Source organism: Typopeltis vanoorti, chromosome 4 (assembly GCF_054136105.1).
Source record: "Typopeltis vanoorti isolate ZY-2024b chromosome 4, IOZ_Tvanoo_1.0, whole genome shotgun sequence".
Classification (NCBI taxonomy): Eukaryota; Metazoa; Arthropoda; class Arachnida; order Uropygi; family Thelyphonidae; genus Typopeltis; species Typopeltis vanoorti.
Genome location: NC_143552.1, coordinates 118,107,305 through 118,128,846, shown reverse-complemented (window position 1 = coordinate 118,128,846; position 21,542 = coordinate 118,107,305). Strand labels below are relative to the sequence as shown.

At 35.1% G+C, this 21,542-nt stretch overlaps 1 protein-coding gene across 1 annotated transcript in view; it reads right to left on the bottom strand.

Annotated features, from left to right (window-relative positions):
* LOC150107634 (uncharacterized) overlaps positions 1–21,542 on the bottom strand; it is a 276,919-nt gene that overhangs the window by 152,764 nt on the left and 102,613 nt on the right. The window contains exon 5 of the mRNA XM_090392144.1: positions 3,190–3,480. Within this exon, the coding sequence (XP_090248270.1) occupies positions 3,190–3,451 (262 nt within the window). The 5' untranslated portion in view covers positions 3,452–3,480. The remainder of the gene's footprint in view (positions 1–3,189; positions 3,481–21,542) is intronic.

Genomic DNA, 21,542 nt, shown 5'->3' with positions numbered 1-21,542 from the left:
TATCAAGAAGGAGGTAAGATATTCTAGAGGTTGTTGAAGAAGCTTAGAAATGGAGGAAAGAGTGCTGTAAAAGGAGTTAGAGATGATAAAGGTGACATGAAAACAGGAGAAAAAGATATCCTTGAAGTATGGAGTAATTAGTTTGAAAAACTGCTAAGTGAAACAAGCAGTGATGACAGCACAGTGATAAAAAAACACTGACCAGGCATGCAGTCAGAAATACATATCCATACTTGAAGTAGAAAAAGCCATCAAAGGCTTGAAATGTGGAAAGGCAGCAGGAGTAGATGATATTCGACCAGAAATGCTGAAGCATGGTGGTATAAAAGTCTTACAGTGGCTGCACTGCATAGTTCAGAAAGCCTGGACAGAGGGGCGAATTCCCGATGATTGGAGTAGAGCTCTCATAGTACCCATATATAAAAAGGGAAATAAAACTGAATGTGAGAATTACAGAGTTATTTCCCTACTGAGTGTTCCTGGCAAGATCTATGCAAGTATACTTGAGAAACGGTTGAGAAGAATTGTGGAAGAAAATCTTGGTGAAGGCTGGATTCAGGCCAAATGGAGGCTGTCAGGATCAGATCTTCACTTTACGACAAATAGTCGAGAAAGCATGGGAATATAACAAAGATCTGTATTTAAGTTTTGTCGATTTGGAAAAGGCATATGACAAGGTGCCAAGAGAGAAGCTATTCAATACGCTGCAGTTATATGGTGTCAATGGGGCATTATATCAAGCAATACTTAGTCTTTATTTGAGTTGTAAGTCAGCAGTTAGAATTGAAGGAAGTACAGGAAGATGGTTTAATGTTAAATCTGGTGTGAGACAAGGATGTACATTATCCCCTCTGTTATTCATTATCTATATGGATCACATTATGAATGAAAGTGGTATTAAACCTGATATCAAAATTGGAGATGTTAATGTCAGCTCTTTGCTTTATGCGGATGATGTTATACATGTCTGCAAGATTCTCTGACTAAATTGAATAGCTGTTGTAATAGATATGGTATGAAGGTCAGCAATAAAAAGACAAAGACAATGAAAATAGGCAGAATGATTGAAAATGTCAACTGTGTTGTGAATGGAGAACCTGTGGAACAAGTAAAACATTTCAGCTACTTAGGCACAATTTTTACTGAAGATGGTAAATTAAATATAGAAATAGACAACAGAATTAGCAAAGTTGGTATGGTGGGAAGTCAATTGAATAAATTCATATGGAATAAGAGAGAAATTAGTCGGAACACTAAATTAGCTGTATACAAGACAGTGCTCAAACCAGTTTTAACTTATGGATCTGAGAGCTGGGTCAGAAGTAAAACAGTTGACCAAAGACTAGAGACCGTAGATATGAGAGTCCTGAGAAAGATTAGAGGCGTGAACAGATGGCATCAATGGCAATATCATATTAAAAATGAGGATATTAGGAAAAAACTTGACATTGTCAGCATCCAGGAATGCATTAGCAGAGCTAATCTCAGGTGGTATGGTCACTTAAATAGAATGGGAGAGGAAAGATTAGCAAAACATGTGTTCTCTGCCAGGTTGGCAGGAAAACGACCCAGAGGAAGACCAAGATATAGGTGGATTGATACAGTATTAAGTGCCTTAGACGATAGAAATATAAGATCTGATAATGTTGGAGTCTTGACAAGTAACAGACTGATTTGGAGGAAAATTGTAGATAGGAAGTTAGTAATGTAATTTTTTCATGTAGTACTGTCATATCCTGTACACTCCTTGAGGGTATATGGCAGGAATTTGATGATGATGATGATGAATAGTAAAATATAGGAAGTCAAGAAACTCTTGAAGGTGTCGGCGGGCAAATAACTTTGGCGACCCCTGGTTTAATCCCTCCTGTATGCCAGTCATGAAGCAGCTCCAAAATACTTTCACAGAAATAAAAATTACATGGTTACGTTTTGCCATTATAAGCGTATTGCTAATACAAAATGACTGCTTTTAACCCTTTAACTGCTGATTTTATATTCTACTGACATTGTCCCATGTGCTGAATTAATTTTGCAAAAAATTTATAAATAAAATCATTTAAAATTCAAAATTCTTACTGAAGTAAGAAGTCCAGACAGCATCATATATTCTTGATATGCACTTGTTCACTCACAAAAATGGCAATAATAGTGTTTTATAAAATTTGCATAATCGAGGGGGTGTCCACTTGATTATGCAAATTACACACATTAATTTATGTAGAAATTAATCAAAATATATAAAGAGCATATGATTACATATGATTACATATGATTAGTTGCACCAGTTAAAATTTTTCTCTTTAGATGTCATACAAGGACAGAAACTCAAGTCAAATAAACTTCAATTGGTTGGCAATAGATGGAGGAACCTACCCACAAAGTTTGAATATCTTACAACGAATCTTTCCATACTAAAAAATTGGCTGAATATGGGAGGTGTGCCAACTGTACATATATGTGCTCAGCAAAGCAGGCATGTATTTCCGAGCCCGTAATAATACGTTCTAAGCAGTTAAAGGGTAAAAACTATATTAATATATCAATAAAAACTTATGAGTTAAACTTTCCTAATTAGAAGAATCTTATTTATTATGCCATTCTAGAGAATCACATAATAACATGAACAATGAACATGTACAATTCATGAACAATGCTCTGCTGAACTGGCCACTATCATTCCTCCAAAACATTGGAACAAGAACAGCTGCAGTCTAGCTCCAAACTTGTCAAACCAACTTCTCTCTTTCATTCCCTCCACCTGTATTCTTTGGAACAGTCTCCCCCAACTGTCTTTCCCAAAGACAGTTGGAGGAGACTTCAGTTGTTAAAATAAAATGTGAACAGATTTCTCCTTTCTACTTACCCTCTTGCATACAGCACTGATATGCTATAGGTCTTGCAACCTTTTGTTAATTCTCAATCTTTGTTCTTCAAATGCTTTCCCAGAGCATGCTAAATGTAATTTAGCATATTCCAGGAAATTACACGATTGCATACTCATCAATTTTAACACAATTTGGTGGTTCACAAAAAATCTAACCTGAGAAAGTAAGAAAAAGGTTTCCAAGCTGTTATAAATTAGCTATATATCTTAGGCTAAAATTCATGTTAGCATCAACAGCATTTCCTATAATATTCAACAGAGAATAAAATCAATCAAGATAATAAGAAAATAACTAGTCATACTTTTTCGTAATGTTACAGCCTGATCGTTCAACCCATCATTTGATTCTTTTTCTATCTTCTGTTGGTAACAATCAATATTTAAAGGGAGTGGCCATATTTTTTCTGAATGTCCTGCAGGTATAACACTAACAGGAATAATAGTTACTTGTTCATCTTGACTATCTTCATTGGTAGGACTACTTTGAGATGGACTGGCTATTATGGCTGGAAGTTTCTCACAACTAGATGATGGCCTTGACATGTGATCTCTAATATTGGGCATACTTTCAATGTATAATTCTCAGTTCTTTACTGGAAAGAAGAAATAATTATGAGTAAATATGCTTAAATCAATATTTAAATAAAATACTAAATTTAACTAACTGAAATGTTGATGAATTACTTTAAGGCTATCAGCTGGGATATGAAATTTCCTGACAATTTTCCAACATACAATTCTCAGTTTTTGTCACATATAAGTATGATCCAAGAAGCATGGAGACACATGCCACACATAATTCATGAAAAACAATTACACCCTCATGGTTTATAATTGATGAAAAACAAAAACACTCTCATGGTTTTTCATGAACAGAGAGAGGATATTTTTCTTTAGTACAGCAGTCACATTATGGAACTACTGACAGTAAATTTCAGGTATGATAGACTATTGCACCGTAGTTCAAAAATAAACTCTATCTTGAATATCCCACTAAATATAAAATCAAACATGTGGTGGTGAAGAGTAGTGTGGCAGATTCCTATGACTAACCCCAGTGCTGACAGTTCCATGAAAATTGATCGAAAACTATTAATCGAAAGACAGTTTACCGAATGGCAATTCATCAAACAACAATTCGTCGAATAAACAATTAATTGAACAACAATTTAATGGATGGCAATTCATTGCACAACATTTGTCACAAATGCAAATGATCAAAAAACAATTTTTCATAAATTCTTTCATAATTCATCAAAAGATTAATTTTCTTGAGACTATGTTTTAAAGAGTTTGGTAACCCAAGATGCAGGCAACATCTGTAGGTGGTCACCGAAACATAATAACTATTTTGTTGTTTTTATAACATTATTCTGTAAGTGTACCTGATACTTTGTTGTGTAGATAGTGATTTATCTCTAGACAAAAAAAGTTCGTTCTACCTAATTTTTCACAACGACAACAACAATCAAACTGAAATCAAAACTGACAAAATTTAATATAAATCTTAACTGTTCAATTTCATCCATCCAGAGTGGAATTATTAATATAATTTTGAACCATCTTTACCAAAATTTTCTAATAAAAGTGATCCGGTTGGAACTAAAACTGAACCATACAGACTTCTAGTATGTTTAATAAATTCTGATGTGTTTGCACATATTCCACTAAGTCAGAGAGTTATTGCAATACAAAATTTTTACATGTTGTCCCTTTGTCATCGTTCCAGTTTTCAGTTCAACTATATCTGAATATAGTTAAACTGAAAACTGGAACAGTTCAACAAATTTCTGTAAAAGTTTGAAATATAAAATCTGAGTAAAATTCACTGCATAATAACTGGTGTATGAACATCGCATACTAATATTACTACAAGGGATTTCCAAAAAGTATGGTAACACATTTTTTTTCCCTTAATAATGTGAAAAGGGAATGCCATAAAACACAATGGACAATTACATTCAAAGCATAACATTCAAAAAGACTGCCACTGCAGTGAGGTACTACTGTCACCAAATAGCTAATTCCAGTTGCATGATGGCAGCTACCATTCGAATGTGGTCCAAAACAGACATCAGTGAAGTTATTCATTTTTTGTAAGCAAAATGGGCTACACCAAGTGACATTCATCGTAAACTGGTTGCTGTGTATGGCAAAAAGGTGATGTCAAAGAAGCAGGTGTGTTTTGGGTGCATTGAATTTAAAGCAGGCCATGTTAACATTGAAGACTGACACTGGGAGGGCAGGCATTCATTGAGCAAGACAAAAGCCCAGCAAGTGAAACTGTGTGAAATTGCACAAGTGGTGAACTTGATTGTGTCCACTGTTTACGAAACTGCTCACGATGTCCTTGGCTTTTGAAAGATGTGCTCCCAATGGGTGCCCCAACAATTGTCAGAGGAGCACAAGGCAACACACACATGGGAATGTGTCTGGAGAATCCTCTTGCTCACCTAGTCACAAGAGATGAAATGTGGGTTCATCACTTTACCACAGAGAGCAAACAATACTCCATGACCTGGAAACATCCACAAATCTCTTTGCACAAAAAATTCAAAACTGTTCCCACTATCTGAAAAGTCATGGCCATGGCCACATTGTTTTGGGATTGCCAAGACATTCTATTGATGGACTTCTTGCCATACGGAAGAGCAATCAATGCAGAGTTTTACTGTGCAATATTGAACAAACAGAAAGCCAACATTCGAAGCAAACAACTAGGATTCCTGACAAGTGGCTTGATTTTGGTACACGACAATGCTATTACACACACCACTTGTGAGTGGTGTGTGTGCAGAAGCAGTGCATGTTCACTTATTTCTTGGTGTGTAATTTCAACTTCCTATTATTAAACACCCTCAAAAAAAAAAAAAGAAAAAAAAAAGAGAGAAAAAAAAAGTGTTACATTACTTTTCAGAAACCGCTCATACTCTGTTAAGCGTACTCCAGCTGATAAAAACCTTTAGTTAGAAAGACTTGAGTTCGAATCCTGTGCATGAAGCAAGGAATTTTTATAAGTCTGATTAGTATGTAGATTTTTTAACCAAAAAATAAATGCAACAAATGATAACTCACAGTGGGTTTTAACAGGTCCTGATAATATAGGAAGTTAACACCTTACCTGCCATTATGGATCAAATACGCATCCTCATACACTTTGTATCCATCATATATTTCAATGTAATATCAATGATATTACAATTTTAATATGCACTTCGCATCCATGATAAACTGGACGTATATATACATCTTGGCTGGTAGCGTGGTTAAACTGACTGGTTTTGACACATATGCTAGTGGCTTCTTCTGGATTAGAAAGAAAGAAAAAAAAATACAATAAGCAGTAAAAATGAACCATCACATCACTAAAACCGAACATTTAGGAACCAAATATGTGATATTTGGAAGGCACATATTAGATCTTTCCCAACATCAGACTTTAATAACTTTTCTGCCAACTATCATGCATACCTATTGAACAATGACTGACCCATGCTCCACGTTTTTTTTTTTTTTTTTTTTTTTTTTCCCCTAACAGGTCCTACATGATTGGTTTTAGTTATGTAATGGTTTGTGTTAACCACTTATTGCATTGTATTTTTTTTTTTTTTTGTTCTTCCTAACCCAGAAGAAGCAACTAGCATATGTAGTGAAACTAGTCTGTTTAACTATCCATATTATCACGACCTATTAAACTCGGTGTCAGCTATCGTTTATTACATTTTATCAGTCCTCTTCAACTGAAGGTGAGTTAGCCAGTCTCATATGGAGATAGCAGGGTTTGGACTCCCAGAAATTCAGTTGTTTCATCTCGCAAACCAATCCCAAGAACACCCTATCTACAGACATAAGGAAGCCATTTGCTATCACATTGACTATTTGGTTGAGGAGAATAAGGGAGAATAATTATTATTATTCAAAGTAGGTGTATTTAATTAGAAATGTAAGGATTCCATGTGAGGAAGCATCCATGCCAATATACTTCTGCCAGTGAATGAATAGTATGGAATATTATTCCACAATATTGTAATTTCATAATGGCATATCTGCTCTCCAGCTAAAAGGTTGCGGGATCGAAATCCGCTGCGGGCATGGATGTTTGTGATTGTCTGTGCAAATACTGGCGGTGGAAGGTAGATGGCGCTGGTGTAGTTGCAGATAGCTGTAGATGGTGGATTGAGTAGTGGAGGCGGAGAGAGCTATAGAGTAGATGCCCTCCTTCGATGAGTCTGTGGACTCCCTGGAGGTGTCACATATTAATAATAATAATATTATTATTATTATTATTATTATTACTATTAATAAGTTAACCATGCAATTTGCAAAATGCTGATATTTTGATGTGAAGGATAAAAAACATAAAATTGACAAACATGCCCTGATGATAATCCCTCATGAATTTCATGAACACTATGTTTTGGGAATACTTGCAAGGTACTACAAACCAAAAGAGTGCTGTTTTTCATGATAAATGATTTTTCATATTAGTTTCCTATGGTAAAATACTCTAAGGTTAAAATTTGTACTTCGTATGTGCATCTTGTCACTTTTATGGTTTATAGTACCGTATTTTTCTATAGATAACGCACACCTCCAACATTTTCATCACTCCTTTTGCTGTATAGATAACGTGCATGCGCCAACTAGCAGTACAGTTAGGAAGTACAAACAGAGGATGGAGGAATTCTTTAAAAGCATGTGCGTTGCTAGTAGCAGTGAGTGGGTTGTTAGTGAAAGAGCTAAAGGTATGAGAATATCTACTGTCCATGTGTTGCAGGAATTGAAAAGAATTGCGATTTTGGTTGGAGAATGTGTGGCGAAAGAGAAAAATGGCATTTTTCAATCTTGCAATAAATAAACCATTCAAAGACAAATTGCAGGCTAAGTGGGAAGACTGGCATCCATGAATATAACAAAACAGGGCAGATGAAAAGAACATCATATAAAGATATAGTTACATGGATTGTAGAAAGTTGGAGTGCTGTAAGTGAAAACTGTGTTAGAAATGGTTTCATTAAAGCACAGAGGAATGCAGTGGTGTGTGGTGACAATGATTAACGAAGATGAAGAAATACCAAACGAACTTTTTAATGCAATTGATTCTTTCAATATTGAGTCTGATGAAGAATTTTTTGGATTTGAATAGTGTAATGTTCAATAAATATTAAGTAATACTTCTACCTTACTTTTGTTATTACATTTGATTTACCTCTCATACCTTTCAAATGTATACCGCGCATGTTCATTTTTAACGAATTTAGACTATTTTTGTATAGATAAATGCGCATTATCTATCGAAAAATATGGTATACGTGTTTTCAATTTTAAACAGCTGACTGTTTTCTCATCCTTATATAATTTATTTGTATTAAGTCAGAAGGGGTCTCTGTTAAGACTGGTGGTCAAATATGACTGACCACCAGTTGGTGACAGTGATCATGTTGTGCATTATAGGGAAGTATCTAATTATACTGATGTTCCCATTAAAACAGGTTACATGCCGAACTACAAAGCTGGGAATTATGATCAACTTAGAAGAATGCTCTTTGGTCTTATGTATCAGTTACTGAATGGGAAAAATGTCAGCAGTGAATGCACAGGAATCCTTGAAAAAAGTGAGGCAGTATTTGAATGTATCCCTAGTGTTCAAAGAATAAATAGGCTGAATTAAATAATAAAGATACACGTAAAAACCACAGTGATATCTTTAATTAGTAAAAGGACATATATTTCGTACTAAAATTAATAGTACATCTTCAGTGTCTGTTACAGTAATAGGAATGGAATACAAGCAAAACGTTCGGTGGATCTCCTATTAAAATACAATTGTTGCCGCATGCTAGGAAATTATAGAAAATAACAAATTTAATCTATTAAGATAAATGGTTTTTTATATAAGATAAAAGTCTCCCAGATCTTTGAGAGAGAAAGACAGTCATTTCTATTTAAATTTGGTCGGTGTAAGACAGTTTCACAACTTTCTTTGAATAAGCGTTCATATTTGAATCTGCATCTATGGAGGAGAACAGCTTTATTCCACTGGACACTATGAGTAGAGTCAATACTTTCTTTTGCTGCACCAGACCGGACTTCAGAGGTTTGTTATAATCAATATAATATTGATGTTCTTTTATTCTTTTTTCCCAAAGAATGGCCAGTTTGTCCAAAATAAGAGACATCGCATTCGCAAGGTATTTGGTAAACACCAGCCAAAGATAGAGAAGACAGTTTATCCTTTGTAGAAGGTAATAAAGAAGAAATTTTGTTGATAGGAATATATGTTGGAATCAATTGATACTTTTTCAGAATTCTAGCTATAGGTTCTGAGATTCCTGGAATATATGGAATAAGAACTCTGTGGACTGTTGAAGAAACTGTAGGTATTGGAACATAAGAGTCAAGTATCTGTTGGATTTGATTGGAGTTGTAATCATTTGATTCCATTAACTTTTTAATGATGGAAAGTTCTTGTTGTAAGATTATTGGGGAAGAGCAAACTTGTGCTCTATGAATTAGAGATTTAAGAATGCCAAATTTTTGAGATGTGTGGTGCACAGACGTTTTGTGAATGTATCTGCATGTAAATGTGGGTTTTCGAAAGACGCTTGTAGATAAGGTACCAAAAAATCAGAATAAATAGGTTGGGAGTGATTTGGATGTGCAACCTTATTAAGCAAGAGATCTACAAGAAGAGGATGTGAAAAGAATATTGTGAGAATAAGAGTGAGAAGTGTTATGAAATATATAAAGCTGGCCAGAAAAGTAACGCCTATTATGCAGAAAGCTTAATCAGGGTATGAAAAGAAATTGGCTATGCAAGTTAAAGGCAATCTAAAAGAATTTTATTGTTATGCCGCAAGCAAAAGAAAGAATGAATGTGGAAGAATAACTTTATCGAATTCAGATGGTAATTGAGAGTCAGAAGCTAGAGATTGTTCAATTAATGAATGCTCATTTTGCTAAGATATATCAACCAGGTATATGTAACATCGCACATGGTAATATTGCTGCATTGGATGAAGAGTTAAGAAGTGCATGAAAATGAGTTGAAGAGCTGTTGCATAACCTGGATAAGAATTTGTCAATAGGGACAGATGGAATATCAGCACGTTTGCTAAAGGAATGTTAAGCCAAACTTGTTCGTATACCTTGAGTCTCATCACAGGAATGGAAGAAATGTATGACAGTTACATTGTACAAGGATGGTGCAAAAACTGATTGTCTAACTACTGATCTATCAATATCTCTGGTGTGGTAGTAAAGATTTTAGAGAAGTAGAGAAGTCTCATGCCATACAGAAATGGCATGAGAATCTGGCATACAGAAATGGGTAGACAAACAAGCTATCCTCTGCAAGGAGCAGCATGGATTTATTCAAGGAAGGTCATGTTTTAGAAATTTGTTTATATTTTATAAAAATGTTATGGCCAAGTTGGATAAAGGGAATGGATACACTATGATAATCTTGGATTTTTCTAAAGCATTTGATAGGATACTACAAGAAAGGCTGTTGCATAAACTGGAAAACATGGGATTGGAATATAAACTCTTGACTTAGATCAGGGGATGGTTGACAGACAGATATCAAAAAGTGGTATGCAGTGGGTGTGAATCTGTCAGATTTAAGGTGACCAGTGGTGTACCTCAGAGTTCAGTCCTTGGGCCATTACTGTTCAATCTCTACATTAATGACATCAGGTAGGGTCCAACAGAAGATGAGCAACTGTTTGCCAATGATGCAAAGATGGGCAGGGCAATCAGGGATGCTACTGATATCCAGCACTTACAAAATGATTTGAATAGGCTGGAAATTTGAGCAAAAGAAAATGGCTGTCAATTTAATGTTAGTAAGTGTAAAGTTATGCACTTGGGCATGACAGGATTTCCAGAAGCATATTATATTAGTGGGGTTATGCTACAAGAAACTAATAAGGCTAACGTGGCATAAAAGTGGATAGGAATTTGAAGTTCAAAGGTCACATAGCAAAAGTTTCAAATACAAAGTAGAGGATAATTGCAATGTTGAAGCAAACCTTGACATGTAAGGAAAAGGAAGTCATTTTGCCTTTTTATAAAGGTTTAATATGACCACATCTAAATTATTGTGTGCAAATTTGGTCTCCTGGGTTCCAAGGAGATAAAGAAGCTGTGGAAAAGGTAAAGATTATATCAGGTCTGTGAGATTTAGATTATGAGGACAGATTGTGAGTACGTGGATTGCAGACTTTTGTTAACAGGAGAAAGAGGGGTGATATGATAGAGGTTTATAAATTTTGAATGGGTGTTATAGGATATCGTGTAATGAAAATTTTCATTATATGGAAGGTGAAGAAAGAACATGGGGGGGCATCCACGGAAGTTAAGTTTGTTTGCAGTCAAGAAAAGGGTAAGAGCTAGGTTTTTCACTCATAGAGAAGTGAGTGAGTGGAATAGTTTGCCTTTAGGGGTAGTGAGTGCATGTAGTGGGAATGAATTTGAGAGAAGGTATGATAGTGTGGGTAATTTATGGTCTCCCTTGATGAATCCTTGCCTCCTGGAGGTCTCAGATAATAATAATAACTCAGGTAACAAAATGAATCAGTAAGCTAAATCTACATTGTACTTGAAGGAATACTTCTGAAATCATCAGGTTAGTTAATTCAATCACTAAAAAAAAAAAAAAAAAGTATTCTTCTGCAAATCGCCAGATTCACTGATACCTCGATTAAAAAATAATTTATCCCTCTCAAAAAAAAAAAAATAATAAAATTTTTTTAAAAAAATAGTAAAATAAATAAAATATTTTAATGCATTCCTTCAAAAGAACAGAGATTATCAACTGAATTCTCTATTCATACGATGCCCTGCAGTTCTGATGAAGTTGATTTCATTTGTTCATCTATCTGATTGCCATATTTTAACTTTAATTTCAATAATGAAAAAAAAAATGAAAGACTGGTGTATCCTGGTAATGGGAATCGTAAAACAGTAACAAAACAGTAACAGAAATGTGAAATGACAATTCTGCAGGTATTGAGGAACGAAAAGGATTAAAAATTCTATCAACATGAAATTAATTATTTCATTTTTAATTTGCAAAAGGAAATAAAATAAAATTCATAATTTCATTAGACGAAATACATATAGCAAATGCAAATTACTGAAGCCATAAGTTCAATATAAACGCCTAAACAGTTAATAAAGCAGTTGCATTTGAAGTGAGTGGGCAGAAAGGTTCACCACCGGTATTTTTTAATGAAATAGTAGAAATATCAGAGTGGATCTCACAGACTTCTAGTTTTAAGACATTTAGACTACAAAAATGTGTACAAAATCAAATACAACTATAAGGCACAAATGAATGTCACATCCCCCCATGCATTAAAGGATATATTTCCTCATCATCATTATCAAATTCTTGATCCCTCAAGGGGTGTACAGGATATGATAGTACTACATGAAATATTTACATCATTACTAACTTCCTATCTACAACTGTCCTCCAAATCAGTCTGTTACTTGTCAAGACTCCAATATTATCAGATCTTATATTTCAACCTTCTAAGCCACTTTTTACCATATTAATCCACTTATATCTTGTTCTTCCTCTGGGTCTTTTTCCCGCCAACCTGGCTAAGAACACTTGTTTTGGTAATCTTTCCTTGCTCATTCTGTTTAAGTGATCATACCACCTGAGATTAGCTCTGCTAATGCCTTCCTGGATGCTGACTATGTCAAGTTCTTTCCTAATATCCTCATTTTTAATATGATATTACCACTGATGCCATCTGTTCATGCCCCTAATCTTTCTCAGGACTCTCTCATATCTGTGGTCTCTAGTCTTTGGTCAAGTGTTTTACTTCTGACCCAGTTCTCAGATCCATAAGCTAAAATTGGTTTGAACTCTGTCTTGTATACAGCTAATTTAGTATTTGACCAATTTCTCTCTTATTCCATATAAATGTGATCTGCAAAAAAAGAAAATGTTATGGAGAATGTACAAGGAGAAATGCGATCAGTACACCCATGAGCAGTACAAGGCTCAAAGCCAGGAATGTTACCAGCATAGTAAGAAAAGCTAAATCGAATTAAGAGAAGACCTTAGCCAATGAGATCAAGGGTAATCCCAAAGAGTAATCTGCTATGTGGCAAGTAAAAGGAACAATGACTTTGGAAGGATAACTTTAGTGGGTGCTGATGGTATTGAGGTGACACAATCAGATGTAATAGTCAAGTTACTGAGTGATCGCTTTTCAAAAGTCTATCACCCAAGTGAGCATACGTACCTGTAGCAATAACTAATGTGAGAATTGAAGTTAAGAAATCAGAGGTAATCAATATATTGCAAAATTTAAATGCAAACACTGCTGTAGGTTTAGATGGAATATCAGCTCGGGTGTTGCGTGAATGTGCAAAGGAATTATCAACCCCCTCTTACTTGGATATTTAACTTAAGTTTGAACTCTGGTATGGTCATTAGGGAGTGGAAGTTAGGCAAAGTGGTTCCTTTGCATAAAGTGGCTCTAAAACTGGGGTAGTTAATTACAGACCAATCACCATTTCAGGAGTAGTGGTAAAAGTATTGGAAAAGTTGGTTAAAGACAAAATTCAAGAATGGGTGGATCAGGATATGATACTCTATAGAGGACAACATGGTTTTGTTAAAGGTAGATCCTGCCTAAGCAATCTATTAACTTTTTACAATAGAATGACATATAAGTTGGACAAAGGAACTGGCTACACAGTGTTACTTCTGGATTTTGCTAAGTCCTTCGACAGGATACCCCATGGAACACTGTTCGCAAATTGGAGCAGATGAGAATGGATACTAAATTGGTGATATGGATAGGAGGATGGCTCAGAGAGAGAGAGAGAGATACCAGAAGGTGGTGTATGGAGGAGTGGAGTCCAGGATGAGGCAGGTGACCAGTGGTGTGCCTCAGGGCTCTGTGCTTGGGCCATTGTTGTTTAATTTGTATATAAATGATATAGGAAATGGCTTAAAGGGAGATAATCAATTGTTTGCTGATGATGCAAAGTTGGGTAGCGCAATAAAAAATCAAGCTGATGTTAAAAGCTTGCAGGATGATTTAAATGAACTGGTAGAATGGGCAAAAGGTAATGGATGTCAGTTCAATGTGGAAAAGTGTAAAGTTATGCATTTTGGGATTAAAAGATTACCAGCTGTGTACTACATTGATGGAACAGTACTCCAAGAGATTGATGAGGCTAGGGCCTTATGGGGTGTTGGCAGATAGGGAGATGAAGTTCAGGGGACACATTGCTAAGGTGTCCAAGACTGCACACAGGATTACTTGGTTGTTAAGGAACACACTGTCATCCAGAGATAAAGAGGTTATTATTTCCCTTTATAAAGCATTGATATTTCCACATTTGGATTACTGTGCTCAGGTCTGGTCACCTCGATTCCTTGGAGATGAGGAGGCTGTGGAGAGGGTTCAGAGAAGAGTGACAAAGTTGGTGAATGATGTAAAAAACCCTACATTGATAGAATGAGAGCTTGTGGATTGCAGAGGTTGGTTGATAGGCGGAGAAGACGAGATATGATAGAAACATTTAAATTACTGAAAGGTTTTTATAGGATTGATGCAGGGGAAATGTTTCAACTGTGTGATAGTGATGGAAGAACAAGAGGTCATCCCTGGAAATTAAAGAAGAGTGTGGTTAACAAGGGTGTGAGAACAAGGTTTTTTGCCTGGAGGATGGTGAATGAGTGGAATTCATTGCCTGACTTAGTTGTGAGTTCTTTGTCTGTAAATGAATTCAAGAAGAGATATGACAGATATTGTTTGGCTAGTTTTGGTCTCCTGCGATGCGTCTACTGACTCCATGGAGATACCTAATAATAATAATAATAATTTATTCAGGGGGGTGCTTAAGGGTCAAAGCTGTATAACTGAGAGGAGCCCTCCACATAGCCTTTAAAGGAATGCGGAGAACCGACCAGGGCTTCTGACCTAATGTCCAATCCTCACCTTCTCGTGGTGCACCCTGTTGGGTATCTACTTTGATACTGAACGAACGAGGATGGGATGGCAATTTGGGATTTAGCTGACCAAATTGTATTCTTATTGGTTAAACCAAAATAAAAAATGATGGTACAACCTGACAAAAAAAAAAAAAAAATAATAAATAATTTATTTAGCTGACTTCCTACCATACCATCTTTGTTGATTCTGTTGTTTATTTCCATATTTAATTTACCATCTTCACTACACATCGTGCCTAATTAGCTGAAATGTTTTACTTGTTCTATAGGTTCTCCATTCACAATGCAGATGATATTTTCAGTGCATCTGCCTATTTTCATTGTCATGTTATTGCTGACCTTCATACCATATCCATTACAACAGTTATTCAATTTAGTCAAGGAATCTTGCAGACTTGTAGCAGATTTATTTAGAAGTATAACATTGTTCACATAAAGCAAAGAGCTGACATTAACATCTCCAATTTTGATATCAGGTTTAATAGAACTTTCCTTCATAATGTGATCCATATAGATAATGAATAACAGAGGGGATAATGTATATATCCTTATCTGATGCCAGATTTAACATTAAACCATCTTCTGTACTTCCTTCAATTCTAACTGCTGACTTACAACTCAAATAAAGACCAAGTATAGCTTGATATAATATCCTATTGATACCATATAGCTGTAGCATTTTGAATAGCTTCTCTCTTGGCATCTTGTCATATGCCTTTTCCAGATCTACAACTCTAAAACACAGATCTTTGTTATATTCCCATGATTTCTCAAATATTTATCATAAAGTGAAAATCTGATCCTGACAGCCTTGTTCTTCAACAAGCTTCTCTTCCACAATCCTTCTCAGCTATTTCCCAAGTATACTTGCATATATCTTACCATGAACACTCAGTAGAGAAATACCCCTGTAATTCTCACATTCAGTTTTTATTTCCCTTTTTATATATGGATACTACAAGAGCTCTACTCCAATCATCTGGAATTCGTCCCTCTGTCCAGACTCTCTGAACTATCCAGTGCAACCACTGTAAGACTTTTATACCTCCATACTTGAGCATTTCTGGTCGAATATCTACTCCCGCAGCCTTTCCACATTTCAGGCTTTTGATGGCTTTTTTCTACTTCAAGTATAAATATGTATTCCTGACTGCATGACTGGTCAGTGTTTTTTTTATCACTATGCTGTCATCACTGCTTGTTTCATTTAGCAATTTTTCGAAGTAATTACTTCATACATCAAGGATATCTTTTTCACCAGTTTTCATATCACCTTTATCATCTATAATTGCTTTTACAGTATTCTTTCCTCCATTTCTGAGCTTCTTCAACAACCTCCAGAATGTCTTGCCACTTCTTGATATTTATTTTTTATGTTCTTACCAAAATCTTCCCATGACTTCTGTTTAGCTAGTTTTACACAGTGTTTAGCTTTTTTACATTTGTCTCTGTATTCTCTAAGAGCATAAGTTAATTTATTTGCCAGTAACTTTTGATATGCTTTCTTCTTTTTCTTCACTGCCTCTTTAACTTTTTCCACCAGGGAGTTCTGATTTTTCTATCCTTACAGACAACCTCACCACATGCCTCTCTGGCTGAATCAATCAATGTTTTCTTCAAGGCTTGCCACTGAATCTCCAAGGCTTGGTTCCTGTTCTCAAACTCTTTCATTTCTTCTTGAATAACATTTGTGTATTTTAGTCTACAGTTCACATCTGAGAGTTGCTCAACTTTTATTTGCCTTAAAACTTTCTTACATGTTCTTCTTTTCAATATGAAATTCAATTTTATCCTGCTCAAGACTAAATGGTGATCACTTCCAATTTCAAATCCTCTGTACACTCTAGTGTCCTGCACCAGTGGGAAAACATCACTATCAACAATAACATAGTCAATTAGACTTTTCTTATTCCTTGCCTCTTCTCTCCATGTGAATTTATGCACATTTTTATGTTGGAACATGTTGTTAGTAATAACCAGTCCATGTCCTGAGCAGAAATTCAACAGGTATTTGCCATTATTATTAGCTCTGCTCTTTTCCCCAAATTTTCCCAATATATTTTTGTGTCTCACAATCATTTCCTACTCTGCTATTTAAATACCCAACAAGGAACAACTTTTCTTTTTTTTATTGTCAGTTGCTTTCTCTAAAGCCTCAAAAAATTTCTCCATTTCTACTTTAGTAGAACCTTCTGTGGGACCATAGGCAAAAATAAGTCTCATTGTCCAGTTACCCATTCTGATATTTGCCCACATGTGCACTCTACTTGAAATTCTCTGCCATTCAAGATTAGTCTCGTATTTAGTGTTGAATACTATGGCTACTCCTTCTTTTCCTTGATTTTGATTGCCTGAATATAACATTTTACATTTATTGCTCAGAGAGATGTCACCCCTATTATGTCAATCTGGTACTTATCTAATTCCCCAGTTATCTCCATTTCTTTGCCATTCAGGCTTCTTATGTTGATAGTACCAATCTAGAACTCTGGTGATGTTGAATTGGGGTGTGCTTTAGGATTTGTTCCAGTAGCTGACTTTATGCTGTTCGTCCTGGTTCCCTGGCAAAAACGTGGGGTCTTCTTTAACCAGGCGCCACCCCAGCAGGCATGAAATTCTGTCATATTGTACCACCATTGTGTATTGTGGTTTAAGCCAAGAAGAATACCATTTGGTTGGTTAAAGCCCAAATTGCTAGCCCAGCCTCATTCGTTCAGTATCCAGGTAGATACCTAACAGTGTGTACTACGAGAAGGTGGGGATTGGACATTAGGTCAGAAGATCTGGTCGGTTCTCCGCATTCCTTTAAAGGCTATGTGGAGGTCTTCTCTCAGTTATACAGCTCTGATCCTTAAGCATCCCTAAAATATTTCCTATTTTCTGTTTTTGTTGTGTTTATATCAATAAAATCATATTTGATATTTTGTTCCATTTTTGTTTTTACTTTTATATGTAGGGGGCACTTATAGTTTTGTGAAACTCTTGTTTCAGCTTCGTGTGTGTGTGCTGCATCGCAACGTAAAATGTATTTCTTATTGTTAGTTGAGGTAAAAAAACCAGTCTAGAAAACAATTTTATAGAGTACATACTTAATACAACATAATAACAAAATATATAGTAATTTAAATTTTAAAAAATTGTTAAACTTGAAAAAAAAAATATTCTTTATAAAAATCTTTGAATCTGTTTCACTTATTTACACCTGTTTCTGCTATTTCTCAAGGAGAGAAGTGCCATATGCCCTTATCCTTCGTATGTCCTTGAAAGCAAATAATTGCAATTGACAAGGGGAGGATTAAGCTAAGAATAATGATGTGTATACATATGGGGTATATTTCTGGTTTGAGGAGGTGATTGGTGTAGTTTGTTAAAAAAAAGTTTAAAAGGTTCTCCCGAAAAGTAATAAAATAAGCATAAGTAAAAATCTTAAAGATATTTGAATCGTGTTCATCTGTTTTTATATTAAGATGAGCAGTGAATGCGATCATCCAAGTGTGGCTATTCAGCTGAACAGTGCTTGGAAGATTGTATTTAAGTTTCTCAAGGCTGTCAATGTCAATGCATTAAAGGAAAATGGGACTGGGTTGAGTTGTTCTGAATTACGGCGAAAGCAACCAGTCTTAATTAAATGCATGTGTTTTTCTATCCGTTTTGCTTGTTTTCTGGCAAGGAAAAACCCATGTTTCAGGGATTGACGGGTTTATCATATGAAAAACCCTAATAAAAGTTCTTGGCAATCTAGATAAAAGTAGAATTCTGAAGTTCTTTTGAGCAGTTTCTTTAAATGATGTGTAGAATTTTTCTTTTGTCAGTTTCTGCAGTTTTCTATAAAACAGGTTTAGAATGGAAGAGTGCAGGACCACCCAGTGTGTAACAGGTGCTTTTGTTCAATGTTATATTTCAGTGCCCCCATAAAATAAAATTTGCAAATTAAAATGAAATTTTAAATGAAATGGTGCCCTTCTTGATCAGGTGCTTTTGTGTGGGGCACAATCTGCACACCCTCACAGGGTGGCCCTGGAGGAGTGTTCCCCCCCCCCCATGTATGCATTAACAAATAAACAAACGAAATGCTTTATTTATTACATGATGCATTTGGATCAGTGGCAATTTATGCAGTTTTCTATAAGCTGTGCTAATATAAATTCCAGCATTCATTGTTGTTAAATTCAGACTTCTAGAAGAAAACACTATTCATTCCATCAAACAGTGATATTTTAAAAACTTAATGTTGGAACTGTTTCACTCATTGCATATTTTGGAATGTGTGTTTCTAACACTCAGTCAAGCAACTAATTATATATTATGTAAGAGATTTGTTTGGCACACTGGATTTACTCTACCACCACTATCTCCCGTGGTTCTCCCCGTATAAGCAATTTAGATATCTTGTAAAATACCCGTAGTTCTAATTCATTGCTGAACTACAACCATCCTTTAAAGAAATAAACAATGTGTGCTTCCATCTGTAAAAGCAAATGGAAGTAATGAATGTGGTATTTATGTAATGATCTTACTCTGATCTTAGCGGTACTTGTAGCACTCTGATCTTACAAGAACAAAGTGCTTGTAAGATCAGAGCATTACAAGTGCTGCTAATCTTACAAGTGCCACTATGATCAACTTTAAAAGTTCTTTTATTAGATACCACCAGTTACATAAACTGAATGTATGAATTAGAATAATTTCTTCATTTTTAATTACACTGCAGTTAACAACCTAATTTAATCCTCCTCAACGTCAAGCATATATACCTTTATAGCATATTTATGTTCTTACAAAGAAATAAACATTGCTTTAGACTCAGTGACCAACAGTGTACCCTCAGGGAAGATGGTCTACTTTTCCAGATACCTCATGCAAAATAGTAAAATGCAGCACAATTTACATTCCCAGCACCAATAATCTTTAACTCTCTCTTAAAGGAGAGCTATGAATTTGAGAAATCGGGAGCAGCCTTTAAGAGAGACAGGATTAAGACTATTTCTTGGATCTATAAATGACGCTGAAACACTGTGTTGACTTCTGTATGCAGAAGTGACTAATATTAAAAAAACATTTATTATACAATTTCTTGCCTTGTGACATTTTTATTGTTCTTTGAAAAAGGCACCATAATTCTAAATTTGATATTTTCCCTCCTCACCCAACGTATGATGGATCATATGGATTCATTCCAGTGTCAACTTTACAGAGCATTCTGCAGTCATTTCAACTGCATGGAAAAAATGACTCTTCTGTTTTCCTATTGTGATTATTGTAAATAATTTGCATGGTTCTCCTGATTAATTTTGTGCATCTTTCGGCATGTTTTTAAGCAACAGAAAATTTCCATAAAATATCATGTCAGGGGCGCCCTTCTGAAACCAGCACAATCATAGCATTCCGACCTCTGGATACTGATATATCTCTTAGCCTCGATGGAAAAATGTTTCTATCATAACGCTCAAAGTTTCTCATGATATTAAGTGTAATATAGCACAAGTTAGTGAAATAAGTCAGTCAGGTAAGGATGAACATTGATTTGTTTGCTATGTAACTTTCGTTTGCAGTTACTTGGCTGAATAGCTATACATGTGTGCTATATATTGATAACATTATTATTGTTAAACCAGCATTTCTTTTGCAAAAAGAAATTGGGATTACTCAAAAAAAAAAACATGGTTGTTTATACCGAGATCTTGGGGGAGGACTGCAATTGAGTGCCAGATGTGATAGCAAAAAAGAAAATATTACAGAAATAAAGTGAACAAGAAGTCGGGTAGCTCTAACGAAACAATATGTTGATACTCCTGTGATTCATTGACCATAATTTATCATTTTAGTTATCTTTAAAATTATCAGCAATCTTATTTTTTCCTCTAACTCTTACAGGAAAAAAAAAATCTTTAAGGCATTGTTAATATTCTTACTGTATGTTTTTTTAATTATTTAGTGATTGTGCAATTGCACTGCATTTTAAAATTTGAAATGATTTTTTTTCTGGGCCAGTACAAAAGAAATTAGTTTATTTTCTTTTTGGAGAGGAGGGGAGCTAGAATTCTCCATCTGATCGAAAAGAAGTTAGTCATAAAACAGTTCAGAGAAACGTCTTTCCGTTAGAAGCGGACTAAATATAGCAAGTAAAACTACTGTTTGTTTACAGTTTGTGATAAATATTTCTCCCTGCTTCGAGAATCTTCCCCCGCCCTTTTTTATTTATTTATAAGGTAATTTCTTCATGCACAACCTTTCCAACTTATATTTCAATTTTATTATTATTATTACTTCAATTCTCAAAGACTCATCAAGGGAGAGGGACAGAGGTCAATACCATTAACAGTTACATAAATTATATACATTACACTAATCCCTCGATTAATGCGTCTTTAAAACAGGCGCATTAATCAAAAACCCACTAATCGAATACAATAACCTATGAGAAAAAGTATAATTCGCTCCTCAAATTTCTTTTTTGACCCTTAATTTTTTTTATAAAAGAATTAGGGCAGGGGCCTAGTTAAAGGAAAACCATGAAACTGAAAGACAAAAAAACATATGCAGAAAATTTATTCTACTTCTTAACAAAGAATTGAGCTAACATAGTTTGGCAGGCATTCTGTTTCTTTTTTTTTTCATATGACTGACGGTATGGCCCTATTGCCTCTTTTACTATTCTGCAAATTT